Source organism: Pistacia vera, unplaced genomic scaffold, assembly GCF_008641045.1.
Source record: "Pistacia vera cultivar Batoury unplaced genomic scaffold, PisVer_v2 Contig117, whole genome shotgun sequence".
In the NCBI taxonomy this organism is placed as follows: domain Eukaryota; kingdom Viridiplantae; phylum Streptophyta; class Magnoliopsida; order Sapindales; family Anacardiaceae; genus Pistacia; species Pistacia vera.
Window position 1 is genome coordinate 2571775 of NW_022195215.1, and position 22217 is coordinate 2593991.

General features: G+C 35.9%; 2 protein-coding genes and 1 pseudogene across 3 annotated transcripts; 1 reads left to right on the plus strand and 2 right to left on the minus strand.

Moving 5' to 3' along the window:
• Nucleotides 1–2250: 2250 nt before the first annotated feature.
• LOC116106772 lies at nt 2251–6469 on the minus strand (annotated as a pseudogene).
• Nucleotides 6470–8777: 2308 nt separating this feature from the next.
• LOC116107257 (1-acyl-sn-glycerol-3-phosphate acyltransferase-like) lies at nt 8778–12768 on the minus strand. Of its 2 annotated transcripts, XM_031393562.1 has the most exons (6): nt 12548–12768; nt 12081–12439; nt 10002–10151; nt 9805–9903; nt 9632–9724; nt 8778–9329 (listed from the first exon to the last, which is right to left on the minus strand). In XM_031393562.1, exons 2-6 carry the CDS (start codon nt 12414–12416, stop codon nt 9063–9065), a joined length of 945 nt encoding a protein of 314 aa, XP_031249422.1. In that variant the 5' UTR covers nt 12417–12439; nt 12548–12768; the 3' UTR covers nt 8778–9062. The 2 variants fall into 2 exon arrangements, with proteins under 2 accessions (XP_031249422.1, XP_031249417.1); XM_031393557.1 differs by having other exon boundaries at nt 12081–12768.
• A 3747-nt stretch (nt 12769–16515) lies between these two features.
• Nucleotides 16516–22090, plus strand: LOC116107426 (heat shock 70 kDa protein 16-like). Its single transcript, XM_031393704.1, has 10 exons — nt 16516–16671; nt 17116–18428; nt 19091–19309; nt 19389–19484; nt 19585–19680; nt 19836–20036; nt 20352–20498; nt 20575–20703; nt 20787–20917; nt 21615–22090. Exons 2-10 carry the CDS (start codon nt 17259–17261, stop codon nt 21655–21657), a joined length of 2232 nt encoding a protein of 743 aa, XP_031249564.1. The 5' UTR covers nt 16516–16671; nt 17116–17258; the 3' UTR covers nt 21658–22090.
• The last annotated feature ends 127 nt before the right edge of the window (nt 22091–22217 follow it).

Genomic DNA, 22217 nt, shown 5'->3' on the forward strand with positions numbered 1-22217 from the left:
CCTCCAATCATAAACAAACCTCTCAATCTCCAAATTAACACAATTTCACCCAAAAACATGATGAAGAACACGAACCTCTTGCCCCACGAACGATGACTAACCGGTTGTTGGGGATAAGGGGGTTTTGTAGAGTGGGAGCTGCTGGTTGCATTGGTGGTGTCCAATTGGATTTTGGCCACCAGATACCGGCGAAGAAAAGCAAAACCCTAAACATAACGGCGCTAGTGATCGAAAGGGTCAATGCGTCGAGAAATAGAGGGGTTTTGGAGTATGGATTACGGGGAAGCTGATGGAGGTGATAAAGTTGTCGGGTCCCGGGTTGACCGATCGGTCAAACCAGTTGACAAAGACTTCTAAAATTCAGCAAATTCACCCCTAATAATTACTTTAAGTCCTTATAGGTTTGAAATTTAGCAAACACACCCCAAATACAAATCAGTCGATGACTGGTTGGCGGCAGCGACACCCCAGATGCAACCTCAATCGTCTCTTGAGTCCATTTCTCTTAAAATATACGTAAGATCTAGCCGAAATAGGTTCGATTTTGGCCAGATCTCACCGACGTCGGCGTCAACATTCTAGGCCAGATCTGATCAACACCAGTGTCGACAACCCTCCCCATCACCCAGAAATTACTCTCCTCTTCCTCTCGACCAAAACCCACCTCACCATACACCCGTTAGCCTCACCAATCGTTGGCAAAAGTCAGTTGTTACCGCTACCAGTTTTGTTCGATTTCTGGTCGACTTACTCACCGGAAATCAAATCTGTCACCGCCATTGCATTCACTGTCACTTTCTCTTCAAAAGCCTCAACATCCCGGTAGTCAATTGTTCGCCGATCATCCTCTCAAATCCTAGGGTTTTGGGTGAATATAAAAAATATAAACCTGACCCATTGAAGCTTCTGGATCCTGGTTGAATAGGTTAAATCGACCGGACCAAGCTGGGTTTTAAAACATTGCTTTCGGGTTTTGGGAGGGAGAGAAGAGTGTGGTTGTGGCTGAGGGAGAGAGAGAAGCCGCGGAAGAGAAGAAGAAGAAGAAGAAGATGGGAGGGGTAGTTCGGTAATAGCATGTCATTTACTTTAATTTTTAATTATATGTTAGTTTAAGGGTAAGAATTTGGAATAAATGGAACCGGGGTATTAACTTAGGGTTTCGTTAAACCTCGGGTGGGAACATGCCATCTACTCATATGTTAAATATGTACTAACATAAGCATTGATAGTTACCTAAATTGTTGTCATGTATTTTGGGTTATAGTTGGGTCTACCACAGAAGTTTAATAATAAAAAGTATGCACGTTAAATTTAAATAATACATTTAGGCCATGTTTATTGCGTGATGGATATAATACAATACAATACCGAATACGATGATATAATATTCCATTTTGAGTAATTAATTAATTAAAATGAACAAAGTAAACTAAGTACATTGTATTAGCTAATAAATTGAAAAGTTTGTACGAAACATTATATTTTATTAGATAGTATTATACGTTATTCTTGAGTAAGACAGACCAAACATGTCTTTAATATATGTATATTTAAATATATTCTTATTTTGTTCACGTAAATTAAATGGTTATTAAGATTGTGAGATTATACCTTTTTTATGAAAAAAAATTAGGAGAAATGATATAATTATGAAGCTAATTAATTTAAATTTGACATTTTGATTGAATATAAATTACCCAGATCATACATTAGCCGGCTGTTTTACAGTTCATAGTATCATTAAAGAGGACAATAATAGTCAAGCATTAATAAATAAATAAACTCTCAAAAACTTTAATGGTTTCTATGTTTATCATTTCCTTCTGCTTGCCTGTCTTTACTGAAAGAAATCTAGATGGTTCTATGAACCTTTTTCTGGTGAAGTTGAACTGTTTTTTACTGAACAACCATTATGCCTATTTTAATATTAATATTCATACAATAATGTAAACAAGAAACGACAGAAACAGAACATTCAAGGTCCTGAAACTGACCCTTCTAATTTTGACAGTCTCTACAAATTTTAATGAAAATAAGAACCATCCTCCATTGATTGGGATAAATGAATGCTTTATATAGAACAAAGACTTTCGGCAAGAGCATCGGCAGTATGATTCATCGGTACCGCTGCTATCTATCGACGCTATGATTATAATTGCTTTTAACAAGGGGTATCATCCCAGGAGAGAAAAACCTGAGCTAAGAATTGGAACCATTTATGGTGCCTTCCTGTACAGAGGCTTTTGAGGCTCAGAAGGTTTTTGCGTATATGTCACGTAGCATTGTCATGTAGTCATCAACCTTGTTGGCTCCAATCAGTGGTACTTATTGGAGGAAGATACTTTACGGTAATAGGCGTTGGTCGAACATGTAAACTGCCATTTCTCCATGCCCGATGGTACCAGTTAGGACCATTGGAACTATTGGGGGCGGATTGCAGTGCCAGATAATAAAACCCTGACATGGATTTGGAAAACAAATTTAACGGAAATGCCTCTAGTAAAATGATAAACAGACAAGAGAACTGGCTTATGTATATTGACTGATTGATCATGCAGTGATAGATTTCTAATGACTGCATTCTCCATCTACTATATGCCAACAACTGTGGAAACTAAAATTCCATTATCATCTAATCAAATCGAAGATCTGCCTCCAACTTTTACTCGAAGGATGAGTAAGCAGCCTACATTTTACATTCTAATAAACATATATATACCTATCAAAATATACGCACATCATAGTATTACCTTTTTGAAGAAGAAGTCGTCCGTTTTTGGACCTGGTACCCTCAGGAAAAATGATCAAGAGAGTTTGTTTTCGACAACTGCACGAGCTGCCTGAACATGAGAAGAACATACTTAGAAACATAAGAAAAGATGGCTGACAAATGATGCAGAAGAGAAAAAGGAACCTCTTTCATTGACTTAATGCTGCAGAGGGGTTGGAGCGATCTATACGGATAGTTTTGGCCAAAACATAAAGTTGCCCAAACAGAGGGTACCATATGATCTAGCAAAGTTAAATTTTCAATATATTGTCAAACTAAGACTCCGATCCACCATTTATCTATCAATACAAGGGCACATATTCTAGAGAAAGATACCTCTTTCTTTGCAATGCCACAGTGCCCGTGGGAGTCAACCACATTATAGGAAGATGTCTTTGGAGATGCATGATTACTGATGTATATCGCCCTTTCATTAGAGAATTCAGTACCTTCAATCTTTATTGGATTCCCCAAGTCCCATCTGAATCCATATGCTGAGAAGTTTAATCACCTAATGAGAAACTGCATCAACCTCAAATAAATATAAGGAACCTATAACAAGAAAGCATGAACAGTAACATATCATATCGACCATAAGTGTCAGCAATACTTGCATTTCCATTCTCTCTCAATGTCTATGAACCTACTTAACAAAGTGTGTTAGATAACTCAGAATTTGGTACATTCCATTTTTTTTTTTTTTAGGTAAACTGAAACAAAGCAATAGAATCTGAATACAAAACTTAACCAATTGTCCAATTGCCTGGCCAATCCAACTATCAGAGTCGTGGTCGTCAATCTCGTTTGGCCTACACCGTAACGACCAATCGAGAGCTCACCGCTCATGGTCATGTTACGGTGGCTGAGACAACGAAATGGTGCTGGTCATGGTGGAAATCGAATCATCGACAGTTGGAGAAGGTGGTTTGTGGCCGAGGAAGACCAAGGGAGGCTTCTAGTGGTGGTTTCCGGTGGCCGGCAAAATTAGTATAAGTTGGTAATTCATCTCACCAGCTGATATGCTATCTGCTCTCTATTCTTAACATTAATTTTCATTTACCAACATATTATCAAGCAATTTGTCACTCCATTATTACTTCTCAATGGACTATACCTAAGCTACCCAATATTTTAAAACCCGGCCCGGCCGGTTGAACTGGGACCCGAAGCTTCAATGGCTGGTTATATTTTTTCCTATTCACCCAAACCCCTAGGATTTGGGAGATGATTGGGGAAAAATTGAGGCTGGAATGTGTGCTTTGAAGAGAATTGCCGATGAATGCAATGGTGGTGCCGGAGTTGTTTTTGACCGTAAATCGAACAAAACTGGCCGCGAAACAATGGGATTTTTCTTGGCGATTGGCGAGGCTAACGGGGGTGGGGTGAGGTGGTTTTTGGTCGGGAGGAAAAGGGGAGTAATTCTTGGGTAATGGGGAGGTTGTCAACGCCGGCGTCGATAGATCTGACCTAGAATGCCGCAGACGATGTCGTGAGATCTGACCGAAATCGAACCTATTTCGGCCAGTCTGGGTATATTTTGATGGAAATGACTCAGAGATGATTGGGGTTCCATCTGGGGTGTCGCCACTGCCAATAGTCTCCGTCTGATTTGCATTGGGGTGTGTTTAATAAATTTCAACCCTATAGGGACTTTACAAATTTTTAAGGGTATATTTGCTATTTTAAAAGTTTTGGCTAGTCAAACCAGTTAAACTGGTCAACTCGCCGAAAGCTTTGCCGGGCTTCACCCGGTTGGGTTTTAAAACATTGGCTACCCCTACATGTTTTTACAAATTCACTTTAGGTTCCCCTACAGTGCATTCTCTCTACCTATTTTATATCCTGCAACTTCTTTTCTAATTGCCCACCTGAGCATTTACTTTACTTTTCATTAATGTACTCGATATATACTGCTACTGTTCACAAGCTTTGGTAAGTTAGCTTGGTCTGCAAGAATAATGCTCACACTAAAAGTACTTACCAACTTTCAAGAAAAAAGCAAACGCTCTCCTGGCCATCCATGAGCTCATTTATTACAAACTCTTCTGATAAAACTACACATAAATTCTATATGACAATAAATAATTCTGGAATTATGGTTAGGTTTAGATTTGAGGTGAACCTTCAAGATATACAGACCCACCAACGTACAGTCATTCTGAACTAGGCACATTTTGAGGTCCCAGCAGTGAAAATAAATGAAATGTTGGTCAAATATGACAAGGCCCTATACGGCTGCTAAGAAAGCAGGAAACCAGGAAAGCATAAGAAAATCTAGTATACTCACAACAAAATTTTATTACCCAATTAACTAAAACCGAAAAATGAAACTTTTAACTTACCAATAATCTACCATAACATGTCCATAACATTGCCTTGCCTAATCCTCTTATAAGGCCAAGGTAAAGCAGAACCATAATCAGTGCCCAGATGAAGGTTGTGACCATCATTGTCACAAAACAAGTGACAATTCTTACCCAAGATATCAACACACAGAACACCCACCATCATCATCATCACTATCAACACATTCTTTTTCGTTCGCGGCGGCCTGTGTTCAACTTGTTTCACTGGAATTTTTGGTGGTTGTTTCACATGAGGCTCGAACTTGTGTTGAAGAAATTATCAAACCTTCTGTCCTCAGAAAAGAATCACTTCCGTGCTGTCCATATGTCAAACTCAAAGATTGCACTGAATCAACCAGAACAAAACCGATCGTTAAAGAACTTAATTCATTCATAACTTAAAAAAAACTATCTATTCTGCTGAGAAAGTGAGGGAAAATCAGAACCTCTTGTAAATATTTGTACTACTAGTCAACCATAACGAATATTCGAATAAAAACAGAGATCACTTGGAAAAGATAATAACCAACTGTGTCAAAAACTGGGTAGATAAGAGAAAAAGTCTAGAAACAATGAATAACATTCTGCTTGGTAGCCGAGAATGGATAGAAACAAACCACTACAACCAAAATAAAAAGAAGATAGAACCACAACCTTAAATTATTTCTTCGAATATCAACAAAACAAAAAAACAAGGACAGAATGGCCTCCTCGCCACAAAAATATGGCTATCCGTAGACTTACTCTGTAGTTTTCTTGTTCCAAACAAAACTCAAACAACAAACACACCACTACTACAAAGTATGGTTTTTTAAACATGTTTGACAAATACCCACCAAACCTTTTCACCAAATAAGACTAATTCATTATAATATACCTTGTCTCCAAGAATTTCCAGAGAATAATAAGAGAGAGAGTTCAGGAATTTTAAGCAAAATATAAGTGTTCTAAGTCGTAAATAATACTAAGTCAGATGCTGACTTGTATTGACACCTGGAAACATGTAGTTGGACTGTTTGATAAGAAAAAACACTTGACAATTTGGGAATAGATGACACGTAGATTTTGTGGGTCCAACCGGATATCTTGAAACTAGAAATAGCTGGCTGGCAAAACAAGATCAGTTTATGCTTTTTTTTTTTTTTTTTATTTGCAGAAAAATAAAGAGTCTTCTTCAAGTTCATCTTTTTACCTTCCCCACTCTGTTTTGTTTTCTCAGTTATAGTTAATACAGTTCATTTTGACAGCTGAGAAAACTGTACCTTGTTGAATTATTCCTATTTGAAGATCTGTTGTTCCCATTTTCTGAAACACTTTTTGGAAGCAAATCCTCTGCAGTTTCTGACAAAGCCATTTGGGCGATTACACATGCACTCATTTTCCTCCATTGTTTGGCCTGTTTTGTTTGTGGGATCTTCAAGTCTGTTCTTTTGAGCTACATGTCTTAGAAAGGCAAAGAGCTTGAACTAGCAGCAGAGAAATCTGTTTGTATTCATAAGTAAGATTATATATTAACCACCACTATGTGGTCAAGAGGTTTTAAGTTCGATTCATATCGGTCCCTAATATAAGGTGATTACTGAAACTTTTACTTGATCGGTATTTTTAGAGTTCTGGAGACTAATTAAAATACGCACAAACTAGCTTGAACACCCTCAATCATTAAAAAAAAAAAAAAAAAGATTATACACTACATTTAAGGGTTATAACTAGTGAGAAAATTTGTTACAATTGGACGTTGATAGCTACATTTAAGGGTGGGAGCTAGTGAGAAAATTCGTTACAATAGGGCATCGATGGCTTCATTTAAGGATGGGTTATGTTAGCATAGAGCGGGAACGATGAAAATTGAGGGTTTTAGTGTGTAGTGTTAACTTACCGTTAAATCGATCTTAACAAGGATTTATATAGCTTGAGCCTCCATAGGAAAAATATATTGAATATCACATAAGTACCACGTCATCCGTATCACTCATCAATGTATTTATACTGCCAATAAATATTTTTAATCTCCTAAATCTTTGTCATTAATATGATTGATAGATTTTAACTTAAAAACATATGTGACACAATGTATTGGTTTATGGTATGGGTGACATTGTAACATTCTTCTATGCTTGAGACATGTTCTCTCATTGTGTCACGTGTCGTGCTCCTGCCGCTTAGTAGCTTATAGCTCATATTGGACCTTTTCCCTTTGGATATTAATGTCGAGTAATGCTAGCCCTACTCACTCCTAACAAAGATGAGTAAGAGAAGTGAGTAAGAGGAGTAAGTAATGCTAACATTATTCATTAATCTCGGGTTAGGTCTATTCAATGACCCAATCCACTTAATCTAGATTGTTGAGCTTATTGTTAACTAATCATTGGGTTTGGATTTGGGTTTCAAGAAACATACCACCATTTGTTTCAACTTGAAGTTGATGGGAAAACAATAACGAAGAGAAAGAAAATCAAAGAGAACAACTAACTAAATTAGAAAGCCAAAATGGACTGTGATTAATGAATCCATAAGCAAAATCTTTTTTTTTTTTTTTTTATGGCCGCAGTGTTCAAGTCAGTTTATACGCACCTCAACTGATCCTCGAGACCCTAAAACTATCATCTAGATAACCGAAGAGGGATTTCAACTTAGTACCTTTTGAATAATACATTCAAAAACTTTATCGAACTACTCGATCACCCAAAAGTAGCTATAAGAAATATCTTCTGTTTATATAATCTTTTTAGACCTTTCTAAGAAAGGGAGAACGACATTTTCCCGCCCAAGGTTTGGCGAAACAACACTTGTCCACCCGTCAAGTTTCAAAATGACACTTTGCCACCCTTCGTCAGGTTCTGTTAACGTTTTCAGTTAATATTTGATTAAAAAGATGAAAATACCCTCAAATAGTTTATTTCTTAATTAGTTTATTATAAATTAAAATTTAGTTAAGTCAAAGTCTTTACTCTCTATTATTTATTAGTTCAAGTGTAAATATATCTTTTTTCTTTTGTTTATTTAATTAATTAAGAATATTGATTTTCTTTGTTAATTTGTAAAAATGAAAAACATTATAAATTTAGTAGATTATTGAATAATAGTGATGAGATATTGATGACATTATAAATAAATAAATATTAAGGTTTTTTAACTTTAAACAATCTCATAGTATTACTGCTAACTTTTTAGGTTAGGTTTATTATTATTATTATTATTATTTTGATTTTTAATATTTGATTTTTTAGCTAATTAAAAAATAATAAAAAATTTATAAAATTAAATATTTAAAAGTATTTTCGACTTTTTAATAAAATATTAATAAAAAATATAACAAAACTTAACGAAAAGTGGAAAAATTTCATTTTGAAACTTGAAGGCTGAAAAAATATCGTTTCGCCGTACCTTGGAAAAATGTCGCTCTCCCTTCTAGAAAATAGAATTCTAGTTGACAAAGACACCAAGATCCATACTCTGCTGTTTTACAGTTCATAGTATCATTAAAGAGGACAATAATAGTCAAGCATTAATAAATAAATAAACTCTCAAAAACTTTAATGGTTTCTATGTTTATCATTTTCCTTCTGCTTGACCTGTCTTTACATGAAAGAAATCTAGATGGTTCTATGAACCTTTTTCTGGTGAAGTTGAACTGTTTTTTACTGAACAAACATTATGCCTAATTTAATATTTAATATTCATACAATAATGTAAACAAGAAACTGACAGAAACAAGACATTCAAGGTCCTGAAACTGACCCTTCTAATTTTGACAGTCTCTACAAATTTTAATGAAAATAAGAACCATCCTCCATTGATTGGGATAAATGAATGCTTTATATAGAACAAAGACTATTCGGCAAGAGCATCGGCAGTATGATACATCGGTACCGCTGCTAATCTATTCGACTATGATTATAATTGCTTTTAACAAGGGGTATCATCCCAGGAGAGAAAAACCTGAGCTAAGAATTGGAACCAGTTATGGTGCCTTCCTGTACAAGAGGCTTTTGAGGCTCAGGAAGGTTTTTGACGTATATGTCACGTAGCATTGTCATGTAGTCATCAACCTTGTTGGCTGTCCAATCAGTGGTACTTATTCGAGGGAGATACTTTACGGTAATAGGTGTTGGTCGAACATGTAAACTGCCATTTCTCCATGCCCGATGAGTACCAGTTAGGACCATTGGAACTATTGGGAGGCGGGATTGCAGTGCCAGATGAATAAAACCCTGACATGGAGTTTGGAAAAACAAATTTAATGGAAATGCCTCTAGTAAAATGATAAACAAGACAAGAGAACTGGCTTATGTATATTGACTGATTGATCATGCAGTGATAGATTTCTAATGACTGGCATTCTCCAATCTACTATATGCCAACAACTGTGGAAACTAAAATTCCATTATCATCTAATCAAATCGAAGATCTGCCTCCAACTTTTACTCAGATGGATGAGTAAGCAGCCTACATTTTACCATTCTAATAAACATTATATATACCTATCAAAATATACGCACATCAATAGTATTACCTTTTTGAAGGGAAGAAGTCGTCCGTTTTTGGACCTGGTACCCTCAGGAAAAATGATCAAAGAGAGTTTGTTTTCGACAACTGCACGAGCTGCCTGAACATGAGAAGAAACATAACTTAGAAACATAAGAAAAAGAATGGCTGACAAATGATGCAGAAGAGAAAAAAGGATACCTCTTTCATTGACTTAATGGCTGCAGAGGGGTTGGAGCGATCTATACGGATATGTTTGGCCAAAACATAAAGTTGCCCAAACAGAGGGTACCATATGATCTATGCAAAGTTAAATTTTAATATATTAGTCAAACTTAAGACTTCGATCCCGAGCATTTATCTATCAATACAAGGGCACATATTCATAGAGAAAGAACCTCTTTCTTTGCAATGCCAACAGTGCCCGTGGGAGTCAACCACATTATAAGGAAGATGTCTATTGGAGATGCATGATTACTGATGTATATCGCCCTTTCATTAGAGAATTCAGTACCTTCAATCTTTATTGGATTCCCCAAGATCCACATCTGCAATCCATATGCTGAGAAGTTTAATCACCTAATGAGAAACTGCATCAAACTCAAATTAAATATAAGGAACCTATAACAAGAAAGCATGAACAGTAAACATATCATATCGACCATGAATTGTCAGCAAATACTTGCATTTCCATTCTCTTCAATGTCTATGAACCTACTTAACAAAAGTGTGTTAGATAACTCAGAATTTGGTACATTCCATTTTTTTTTTTTTTAGGTAAACTGAAACAAAGCAAATAGAATCTGAATACAAGAAACTTAACCAATTGTCCAATTGCCTGGGCTCAATCCAACTAGTCAAGAGTCGTGGTCGTCAATCTCGAGTTTGGCCTACACCGTAACGACCAATCGAGAGCTCAGCCGCTCATGGTCATGTTGACGGTGGCTGGAGACAACGAAATGGTGCTGGTCATGGTGGAAATCGAATCATCGACAGTTGGAGAAGGTGGTTTGTGGCCGAGGAAGACCAAGGGAGGCTTCTAGTGGTGGTTCCCGGTGGCCGGCGAAAATTAGTATAAAGTTGGTACATTCATCTCACCAGCTGATATGCTATCTGCTCTCTATTCTTAACATTAAATTTCATTTACCAACATATTATCAAGGCAATTTGTCACTCCATTATTACTTCTCAATGGACTATACCATAAGCTACCCCTAATATTTTAAAACCCGGCCCGGCCGGTTGAACTGGGACCCGAAAGCTTCAATGGGCTGGGTTTATATTTTTCCTATTCACCCAAACCCCTAGGATTTGGGAGGATGATTGGGGAAAAATTGATGGCTGGAATGTTAGGGCTTTTGAAGAGAAATTGCCGATGAATGCAATGGTGGTGACGGAGTTGATTTTTGGACCGTAAATCGAACAAAACTGGCCGCGGAAACAATGGGATTTTTCTGGCGATTGGCGAGGCTAACGGGGGTGGGGTGAGGTGGGTTTTGGTCGGGAGGAAAAGGGGAGTAATTCTTGGGTAATGGGGAGGGTTGTCAACGCCGGCGTCGATGAGATCTGACCTAGAATGCCGACACCGATGTCGGTGAGATCTGGCCGAAATCGAACCTATTTCGGCCAGATCTTGGGTATATTTTGATGGAAATGGACTCAAGAGATGATTGGGGTTCCATCTGGGGTGTCGCCACTGCCAATTAGTCGCCGGTCGATTTGCATTTGGGGTGTGTTTAATAAATTTCAAACCTATAGGGACTTTACAGAATTTTTAAGGGTATATTTGCTAAATTTTAAAAGTTTTTGGCTAGTCAAACCAGTTAAACTGGTCAACTCGGGACCCGAAAGCTTTGCCGGGCTTCACCCCGGGTTGGGTTTTAAAACATTGGCTACCCCTACATGTTTTTACAAATTCACTTTAGGTTCCCCTACAGTGCATTCTCTCTACCTTATTTTATATCCTGCAACTTCTTTTCTAATTGCCCACCTGAGCATTTTACTTTACTTTTCATTAATGTACTCAGATTATATACTGCTACTGTTCACAAGCTTTGGTAAGTTAGCATGGTCTGCAAGAATAAATGCTCACACTTAAAAGTACTTACCAACTTTCAAGAAAAAAGCAAACGCTCTCCCTGGCCATCCATGAGCTCATTTATTACAAACTCTTCTGATAAAACTACACATAAATTCTATATGACAATAAATAAATTCTGGAATTATGGTTAGGTTTAGATTTGAGGTGAACCTTCAAGATATACAGACCCACCAACGTACAGTCATTCTGAACTAGGCACATTTTGAGGTCCCAGCAGTGAAAATAAATAAAAATGTTTGGTCAAAATATGACAAGGCCCTATACGGCTGCTAAGAAAATGCAGAAAACCAGGAAACCATAAGAAAATCTAGTATACTCACAACAAAATTTTATTACCCAGATTAACTTAAACCGAAAAATGAAACTTTTAACTTACCAATAATCTACCAGTAACATGTCCATAAACATTGCCTTGCCTAATCCTCTTATAAGGCCAAGGTAATAGCAGAACCATAATCAGTGCCCAGATGAAGGTTGTGACCATCATTGTCACAAAACAAGTGACAATTCTTACCCAAGATATCAACACACAGAACCATCCACCATCATCATCATCACTATCAACACATTCTTTATTCGTTCGCGGCGGCCTGTGTTCAACTTGTTTCACTGGAATTTTTGGTGGTTGTTTCACATGAGGCTCAGAACTTGTGTTGAAGAAATTATCAAACCTTCTGTTCCTCAGAAAAGAATCACTTCCGGTGCTGTCCATATGTCAAAACTCAAAAGATTGCACTGAATCAAACCAGAACAAAACCGATCGTTAAAGAACTTAATTCAATCAATAACTTAAAGAAAAAAGCTATCTATTTAGCTGCTGAGAAAGTGAGGGAAAATCAGAACCTCTTGTAAATATTTGTACTACGTCAACCAATAACACGAATATTCGAATAAAAAACAGAGATCACTTGAGAAAAGATAATAACCAACTGTGTCAAAAACTGGGTAGATAAGAGAAAAAGTCTAGAAACAATGAATAACATTCTGCTTGGTAGCCGAGAAAATGGATAGAAACAAACCACTACAAAACAAAATAAAAAGAAGATAGAACCACAACCTTAAATTATTTCTTCGAATATCAACAAAACAAAAGAAAACAAGGACAGAATGGCCTCCTCGCCAAACAAAAATAAATGGCTATCCGTAGACTTACTCTGTAGTTTTCTTGGTTACCAAACAAAACTCAAACAACAAACACCACTACTACAAAGTATGGTTTTTTAAACATGTTTGACAAATACCCACCAAACCTTTTCACCAAATAAGACTAGATTCATTAATAATATACCTTGTCTCCAAGAATTTTCCAGAGAATATAAGAGAGAGAGTTCAGGAAGTTTAAGCAAAATATAAGTGTTCTAAGTCGTAAATAAGACAAAGACTTAATGAGTGGCGCTAAATTATAGTTTACATAACTGATTGAAGCATTTGAAGTAGGTTTGATTTGCAGTTTTGCCATTGTTTTTTCTACCAAAAAGTCCAATCCGGTTTTGCAAAGTGTCAGGTGTTTTAAGTGAGGTGTTTAATTTTGACCATAGAATGGATATGGTCTATGTGTATTTATTTATTATTTTACTCGCATTTTAAAGGTTTATCGAGATTTTCTTATATGGGAGGGGTCTATCTAGTTAAACACTTGTTATATTTAGATAATGAAGATGAATTATAGAAAAAAGTAAGATACTTTTATCGGGGCGAACTTATGAATAGTATGATAGGCCCGTCACACCATATAACAAGTTAATATGTTAAGAGTAAACTACATGATCTCACCTGAGGTTTAACTAAAGTTTAAGTTAACATCTTTAGTTTCATTTATTCCAAATTTCCACCTTTAAACTAACATTATTTCTATTTTTTAAACAGTTAAAGGATAAAACGGTCTTTTCCTAATTTGAAATTAAAACTTCAAAATAATCTCAAATTTCTTTACACCTCCTCTCTTCCTCCAGCTCTACCACCACTGGCCAGAGATCCCAACTGAAATCGTTGGTCGCATCCCACTGCCATTACCACCATGCTGCTGTCGCCGAATGACAAACACAAACACTCCAAAAATCAAACAATCAACCTCAGAAATCCCAAACAAACAAATCTGATTTGTCCAACACCCGATTTGTCCAACACCCGATTTGTCCAAAATCACACAAACACTCCAAATACAAACACTAACAACCTCTAATCATAAACAAACCTCTCAATCTCCAAATTAACACAATTTCACCCAAAAACATGATGAAGAACATGAACCTCTTGCCCCGCGAACGATGACTAACCGGTTGTTGGGGATAGGGGGGTTTTGTAGAGTGGGAGCCGCTGGTTGCATTGGTGGTGTCCAATTGGATTTTGGCCACCAGATACTGGCGAAGAAAAGCAAAACCCTAAACATAACGACGCTAGTGATCGAAAGGGTCAATACGTCGAGAAATAAAAGGGTTTTGGAGTATGGATTACGGGGAAGCTGATGGAGGTGATAAAGTTGTCGGGTCCCGGGTTGACCAGTCGGTCAAACCAGTTGACAAAGACTTCTAAAATTTAGCAAATACACCCCTAATAATTATGTTAAGTCCTTATAGGTTTAAAATTTAGCAAACACACCCCAAATACAAATCGGTCGGTGACTGGTTGGCGGCAGCGACACCCCAGATGCAACCTCAATCGTCCCTTGAGTCCATTCCCCTTAAAATATACCTAAGATCTGGCCGAAATAGGTTCGATTTTGGCCAGATCTCACCAACGTTGGTGTCAACATTCCAGGCCAGATCTGATCAACGCCGACGTCGACAACCCTCCCAATCACCCAAAAATTACTCCCCTCTTCCTCTCGACCAAAACCCACCTCACCATACACCCGTTAGCCTCACCAATCGTTGACAAAAGTCGGTTGTTGCCGCTACCAGTTTTGTTCGATCTCTGGTCGACTTACTCACCGGAAATCAAATATGTCACCACCATTGCATTCACTGTCACTTTCTCTTCAAAAGCCCCAACATCCCGGCCGTCAATTGTTCGTCGATCATCCTCCCAAATCCTAGGGTTTTGGGTGAATATGAAAAATATAAACCTGACCCATTGAAGCTTTCGGGTCCCGGTTGAATGTGTTAAATCGATCGAACCAGGCTGGGTTTTAAAACGTTGCTTTCGGGTTTTGGGAGGGAGAGAAGAGTGTGGCTGTGGCTGATGGAGAGAGAGAAGCCGCGGAAGAGAAGAAGAAGAAGAAGAAGATGGAAGGGGTAGTTCGGTAATAGCATGTCATCTACTTTAATTTTTAATTATATGTTAGTTTAAGGGTGAGAATTTGGAATAAATGGAATCGGGGTATTAACTTAGGCTTTCATTAAACCTCGGGTGGTAACATGTCGTCTACTCATATGTTAAATATGTACTAACATAAGCATTGATAGTTACCTAAATTGTTGTCATGTATTTTGGGTTATAGTTGGGTCTACCACAGAAGTTTAATAATAAAAAGTATGCACGTTAAATTTAAATAATACATTTAGGCCATGTTTATTGCGTGATGGATATAATATAATACAATACCGAATACGATGATATAATATTCCATTTTGAGTAATTAATTAATTAAAATGAACAAAGTAAACTAAGTACATTGTATTAGCTAATAAATTGAAAAGTTTGTACGAAACATTATATTTTATCAGATAGTATTATACGTTATTCTTGAGTAAGACAGACCAAACATGTCTTTAATATATGTATATTTAAATATATTCTTATTTTGTTCACGTAAATTAAATGGTTATTAAGATTGTGAGATTATACCTTTTTTATGAAAAAAAATTAGGAGAAATGATATAATTATGAAGCTAATTAATTTAAATTTGACATTTTGATGAATTAAATTACCTTTATTAAAAAAAAAGTAATGCTACACTATATCTCTTTTTACATAATTTTTATTACATCATGGTGTAGCATATGTCACAACCACACAAATTTTTAATTATTTAGAATTTTAATTTTTAATAGAATTTTGGTGTTGTACATATGCTCATCATATGTTTACAAAATGGTGTAGTATGCTTTACTCTTAAAAAAATGATGATAGATGACCTTTTTTTTTTTTTTTTTTTTTTTTTCATAACCGACTAATCTCTTGAATCCTGAAGTTAACGATAAAAAAAACTTTTCATAGTTCTCTTAAGTAATATACAGTCAGTCCTTATCGCCTCATCTGATCACCCATGGTGGATTAGTTGGGTAGTTTTTAGTTGATATATTTATACTATATCTTAATAGAACCAATAAATGAATAAAAAAAAATTGGTTATTAAAAGTTATTGGATCTTAATTTAATGAAACTCTGGAAATTATAATCCGCTTCGAACATCGACAAGAGTCTACATGGCTTCAACAACTCATTCCCTCAAAACGGTGCGTATTAGTAACAACTATCATAAGGCCATGGCCCATGGCTATTTATTTTTTTAAGAAGACACATTAAAATGGTGAAATGGATATTAAACAATTGGTAAAAAATTTAAATAAATTAATGGTAATTTAAGAGGTTTTTTTTTTTTTTGGTTGGGAATTTATTAATTTCTCACAGAAGTCAATTAATTAATTTTTTCAATTTATGTTTGACAAACTCATAAATTAGCACACAACGTTTTTTTTTATTTTTAAATATTTTAATTAATTTGTTATGGGGAAGTTTTCTTTAACAATTTAAAAAGGGGATTAAAAAATATAAAGAAAGTAAGGGACTTTAAAGTAATTAAAAATTATTAACCAGCCCCTTATAGATTGATAATATTGAACTATTCCCTACTGACTGAGCGTGTAAATTTTCAGAGCGAAATGATATCTGCTTTAGCGGACATATAGGAGAGATTTTGTCTCGTTACCACCCCTTCACTTTGTCTTCAATTCTAAGGTTCCATTGTTCTTCACTTTCTGCATCATCTCTACATCAAAGTTTTGTTTTTTCAATTACGAGGCAGGTACTTTGTTTCTCATCACCTTTAAAGTTTGAATCTATATAGACCCTGATCAATATTTTCCCTTTTGTTTTTCATTTTATCATTTTGTTGTTGGTTTTGTAGTTTTTTGATATAATTTTGGACGTTTGGTTGCTGGGAAATTAGGAACCAGAAAGAAAATGAAAATTTGGGTGTTATTTATTTATTTATTTATTTTTTTGGTTTAGTGTATTGAAAAAGTAAACGCATTCGAGTCAAATGGTAATGTCAAGGTCTGTGAGTGAAGGGTTTTGTTTCTATTGACATTCTATAACTGAAAAATCTTTGATTGTAATTTTTTATATTTTTGCTTAATTTATATTCTATGTTTTGTTGAAACAAAGCATGATCGACTAGTAAATAGAATGTTAATATCTTTTTAGATTTTATTTTGATAAACGTGAGCTGATATATTCTTGTATGCAGCTTTTGGTTTGGATACTTTGAGAGGAAGTATAAAGTGGTTATTTTGGAAGAGGTAGAAGGGAAAGTGTATTGACTTTGGTTGTTTCTTGGTGGGTTTATATTCCAAGTGTTATTCTGTATGTATATGTGCTTGGTGGTTTGAAATGAGTGTGGTGGGCTTTGATATTGGAAATGAAAACTGTGTTATTGCTGCGGTGAAGCAAGGGGGTGTTGATGTGTTGTTGAATGAGGAATCAAATCGCGAAACCCCGGCCATTGTATGTTTTGGGGAGAAGCAGCGGTTTCTTGGGTCTTCCGGTGCTGCTTCTGCAATGATGAACCCAAAATCCACGATATCTCAAATAAAGAGACTGATTGGTAGGAGATTTAAGGAACCTGGGGTAGAAAAAGAGCTAAAAGTGTTACCATTTCAATCTTGTGAAAGCCCTGATGGTGGCATTTGGATTAATGTGAAATATTTGGGTGAGACACACACATTTACTCCTGTTCAGATTTTGGGGATGCTCTTTGCACATTTGAAAGATATTGCGGAGAAAAGCTTGGAAACGCCTGTTGCAGATTGTGTGATTGGGGTTCCATCATACTTTACTGATTTGCAGAGACGTGAGTATTTGAATGCTGCATCAATAGCTGGGTTGAAGCCTTTGAGATTGATACATGACTGTACAGCGACGGCACTTGGTTACGGGATCTATAAAACAGGATTCTCTAATTCAGGAACAACTAATGTTGTATTTGTTGATATTGGTCATTGTGATACCCAGGTCTCTATTGTAGCTTTTCAAGCCGGGCACATGAGGGTTCTGTCACATGCATTTGATAGTAATTTGGGAGGGAGAGACTTTGATGAGTTATTATTTGGTTATTTTGCAGGAGAGTTCAAAGAGAAGTATAACATCAATGTTTATTCTAATGTTAAGGCGTGTATTAGGTTAAGAGCAGCATGTGAGAAGTTGAAGAAAGTTCTTAGTGCTAATGCAGAGGCACCTTTAAATATTGAGTGTTTGATGGATGAGAAAGATGTTAGAAGTTCTATTAAGAGGGAAGAGTTTGAGAAGCTGGCTTCAGGACTGTTAGAGATTATTAGTGTTCCTTGCAAAAAAGCTTTAGCAGATGCAGGGTTGAATTTAGATGAAGTTCATTCGGTTGAGATTGTTGGGTCGGGGTCTAGGATACCAGCTATTACTAGATTGTTAACTTCTATATTCAGTAGAGAACCTAGGCGGACAATGAATGCAAGTGAGTGTGTGGCACGTGGATGTGCACTCCAGTGTGCAATGCTTAGTCCTGTTTTTCGGGTCAAAGAATACGAGGTATTTTAAAATAATTATTATTTATTGACCTCTTTTTTATGTTTTGAGCTTTTTCTAAGAACTTCAACTTGTTACTTTAAGGACATATTGGTAGTTGCTAATTACCTTTTAAAAATTTCTCCTCTTGAATCTTGGAAATTGTTGACAACTTGCAATGCTGCTTATTTCATTTCCCCCAGTATAACAACGGTTTAATGTGAATGAAATCGACATAATACAGAGGGGATTTAGTTGTTGTCTTTTTGATTGTTGTAAGAATTACATAGCTCTGATATAATAGAAATTCTGAAAGATTATTGGCAAGATCTGAGGAAACAAAGCATACTAATGGTCTTTAGAGTTCTTGGTATGAACATCTTGAATGTTTTGAGTGAAAAGGAATATTTCAAGACTAACTTTGGCTGGTTTGTTTTGTTTTAGAAAAAAAAAAAAATGATGATTTTATACTTGCTGGAAGTAGTTTCATAAGAAATTATTGGCCATTTTGCCTGAAATTTGATTGTGTTGTATACAAAAACTTCTTTCTCTATGTCTCCATTGGTATAAACAAAAAAAATAACTTTCACCCACCATATGTTATCTGATATGCAGATGCATATTTAGTTGTTTGGTGTGTTTTTATATATTATTGAAGGTAATTGCCAGTTAATGGCCTTATGCAGGTCCAAGATTCTATCCCTTTCTCCATAGGAATCTCATCAGATGAAGGTCCAATATGCCTGGGATCAAAAGCCAATGGCTTATTGTTTCCTAAAGGTCAACCCATTCCAAGTGTTAAACTTTTGACATTTCAGCGGAATGGGATGATCCATTTGGAAGCATTCTATGTTAATACAGATGAATTGCCATCTGGTGTATCTTCAAAAATTAGCCGTTTCACTGTAAGTGTACTTTGTAAAAAGACTCCTGTTTTGACTGGATTGTAATAGTTATTAAGTTGCTGCGTAATCGCATATGCAGATTGGCCCTTTCCAGGGCTCCCATAGTGATAAGGTGAGGGTTAAAGTTAAAGTCAAACTGAACCTCCATGGTATTGTCACTGTTGAATCAGCTTCGGTGAGTAAGAAGTCTCTTTTGTTCTGTCATCTTGTTTAGTTTTTAGTATCAGTTTTCTGAGAGTTTTTGTTTGGTGGTATTTATCATATTACGGCTTCAGTTGATAGAAGGTCATGCAGATGATTCGGTTACAGAGCCCTCTAAAATGGGCAAAATGGAGTCTGCAACGGTTGAAAATGTCCATCGACATTCCTCTGTAAGTTTCTTGCCATTCTTATTGTAACAGGAATGGGAAAGGCTTATGTTAATTTGATATTTTCATCTCTTCATAATTCATTTTTTGTTGCAGAACAGAATCTAGTTTAATACAATCCTACGGGTAAAGCTCATCTTTGTGCTGTTTTTCTGCAGGCTGATGGTGTTATGAAAGACAAGTCCAGCAGGAGACTTCAGATGTCTGTTAGTGAAAATATATATGGTGGAATGACCGTGGCTGAGCTCACCGAGGCTCAAGAGAAAGAACATCAGTTCGCCCAGCATGACCGAACTGTAGAACAAATCAAAGACAAAAAAAATACCTTGGAGTCATATGTCTATGAGATGCGGAGTAAGGTAAGATTTTTAAATTTCGAAAATACAGATTGTCATCGTCCCAAGATACAAAGATATTGCTCAGTTTTGACTCAACCTGCTCGCTTATGTAGTAACCCTGATTTGATTATTACTGTAGAATTTATTACACTTTTGATGCATCTAATAATTCCATTCAATAGTGTGCTGTGGTAAATGGAATTTATGACTTAGTTAATAGATATATATGGTAGATTTCTGTCCGTATCATATAGTCAAACTAAGGAAGTTCTGGTTAAAGTTACGTCTATTTGTACCTATTGCTGGCTTCTTAAACTATAACATGTATGTCTATAGCTTTTCAATACATATCGGAGCTTTGCAACTGATTCGGAGAGAGAGGGCATATCCAAGAATCTACAGCAGACAGAGGAGTGGCTTTATGAGGATGGTGATGATGAAACTGAAAACGCTTATACCTCGAAACTTCAGGATCTTAAAAAGGTGAGTCATTATCTGAATCTCAAAGTTTGCCTTTTTATTATTCTTCCCTGTTTGATTTTCTATTGGTTTCATGTAGTTGGTGGATCCAATTGAGAATCGATATAAAGATGGAGAAGCTCGAGCACAAGCTACAAGAGAATTATTAAAATGCATTGTGGAGTTCCAAACAGCTGTCGAGTCACTCTCAGCTCAGGAAAAAGAACCGGTATGACTACTGTTGTGTCATAGTAACAGTTACGAATAAATTTATAATCATTTTTACAATGCTTGTCACTTTCCGTATTTCAGGTCATTAATGAGTGCTTCAAAGCAGAGAAGTGGCTAAGAGAGAAAACTCAACTACAAGATTCCTTACCAAAGAACACTGACCCTGTGTTATGGTCAACTGACATCAAGAACAGGACAGAGGAACTAAAATTGTACTATTCTTTTGCTTTTAGTTTGCATATTAGAAAATTTAGAATTTTATTGTTTTATTGTTAAACAATAAAAGTAAATGATAACAAAGTCTATCATTGTTACAAGATCAAATATCTGCTCATAATTATTCATACATCATATATTTAGGAAGGAGATAAGAACTTATATTATGGGGAGAATTTTTATCTTTGCTGCGTTCGTCTTTTCCTTGTAGGTTTTTATGGGACTATTATTAGTCCAACACTTATTTATGGACAAGGAAATGTACTTGAGCTAACACTCGCCTTCAGCCATTCTGCACTTTTCATGCTCCCTATCCAATATCGACTAGTTCATTTGTTTCCATAATTATTTATTGCCTCTGTTTTCTTTCTATGATAGTTAATTTCTTCTGAAGTGTTTACTAACTTTTGTTTGATGGTTTTCACTACCATGTTCCAGTTTGTATACTATCCGTGAGGGGCTTGATTCATTTATTGCTATAATTATGTATTTTCCATTCTTTACTTTCTGATATTGTTATTTTCATCTGATGTGTTTAATAACTCTTGTTTAATGACTTTTTTTTCCACATCATCCGTTCTGTAATTCTACTTTAGATTCATTTTTTGCTATAATTATGTATATGACACTATTTACTTTGAATGAACCTTATTTTCATCTCAAGTGTACTAATTTTTGTTAAATTGAATTCAGGAAGTGCAAACAGGCATGGAGAAAGACACATCCGAAGCGGTGAGGCAAGATTTAAGGCTTAGATCACTGCCTTGGAGAGTAGCTTTATTCCAGGACTTGTTATTTAGTCAAATGCTATTGGTAATCATTTGATTGTTAGCCATACATATAAATGCAAACTGCTGATGTTAGTGTCCACAGTTTTTTCCACCATTTATCATTCCATGAAAGTTTGGAGATGTCATTAGTCAGATAGTATTTATCAAGGAAAAAAAAAAAGTATACTTAAGTGGGATTTTATACAAATACAGAAAGATACTGGCTCGACTTGTGGTACGTACACCCAATTTTATTATTTGGTTAGATGTATCTATGAATTCAGAAAATTTTGCGAGAGTTTCATTGCTAATGCGATGGTTAATGTATTTTATATGGTTTGGTACTGTGCATCAATTGTGTTATAAAAGAAGTGCAGTGCATTTCTTGTTTATTTCTACTCTCCCATTTTATTCTTGTACCGATCTTTGTGAAGAGCTAGGGGGTAATTAACTTCAGCTTCAATGACCTAACCAAAAGTGCAGTGGTTCATTGTCTTTTGAATAGCAACTTACAACACATTGTATG

Excerpts from the sequence above, each read along its gene's own strand:
- LOC116107257 (XM_031393562.1), bottom strand. The coding sequence starts at position 12,416 with ATGGACAGCACCGGAAGTGATTCTTTTCTGAGGAACAGAAGGTTTGAT. Across the intron at positions 9,725-9,804 it reads CCATTAAGTCAATGAAAGAG|GCAGCTCGTGCAGTTGTCGA; the intron begins GTATCCTTTTTT and ends TCTCATGTTCAG. Across the intron at positions 9,330-9,631 it reads GACTTCTTCCCTTCAAAAAG|GGTTTTATTCATCTGGCACT; the intron begins GTAATACTATTG and ends ACTCCATGTCAG.
- LOC116107426 (XM_031393704.1), top strand. The coding sequence starts at position 17,259 with ATGAGTGTGGTGGGCTTTGATATTGGAAATGAAAACTGTGTTATTGCT. Across the intron at positions 18,429-19,090 it reads TTCGGGTCAAAGAATACGAG|GTCCAAGATTCTATCCCTTT; the intron begins GTATTTTAAAAT and ends GGCCTTATGCAG. Across the intron at positions 20,037-20,351 it reads TCTATGAGATGCGGAGTAAG|CTTTTCAATACATATCGGAG; the intron begins GTAAGATTTTTA and ends GTATGTCTATAG.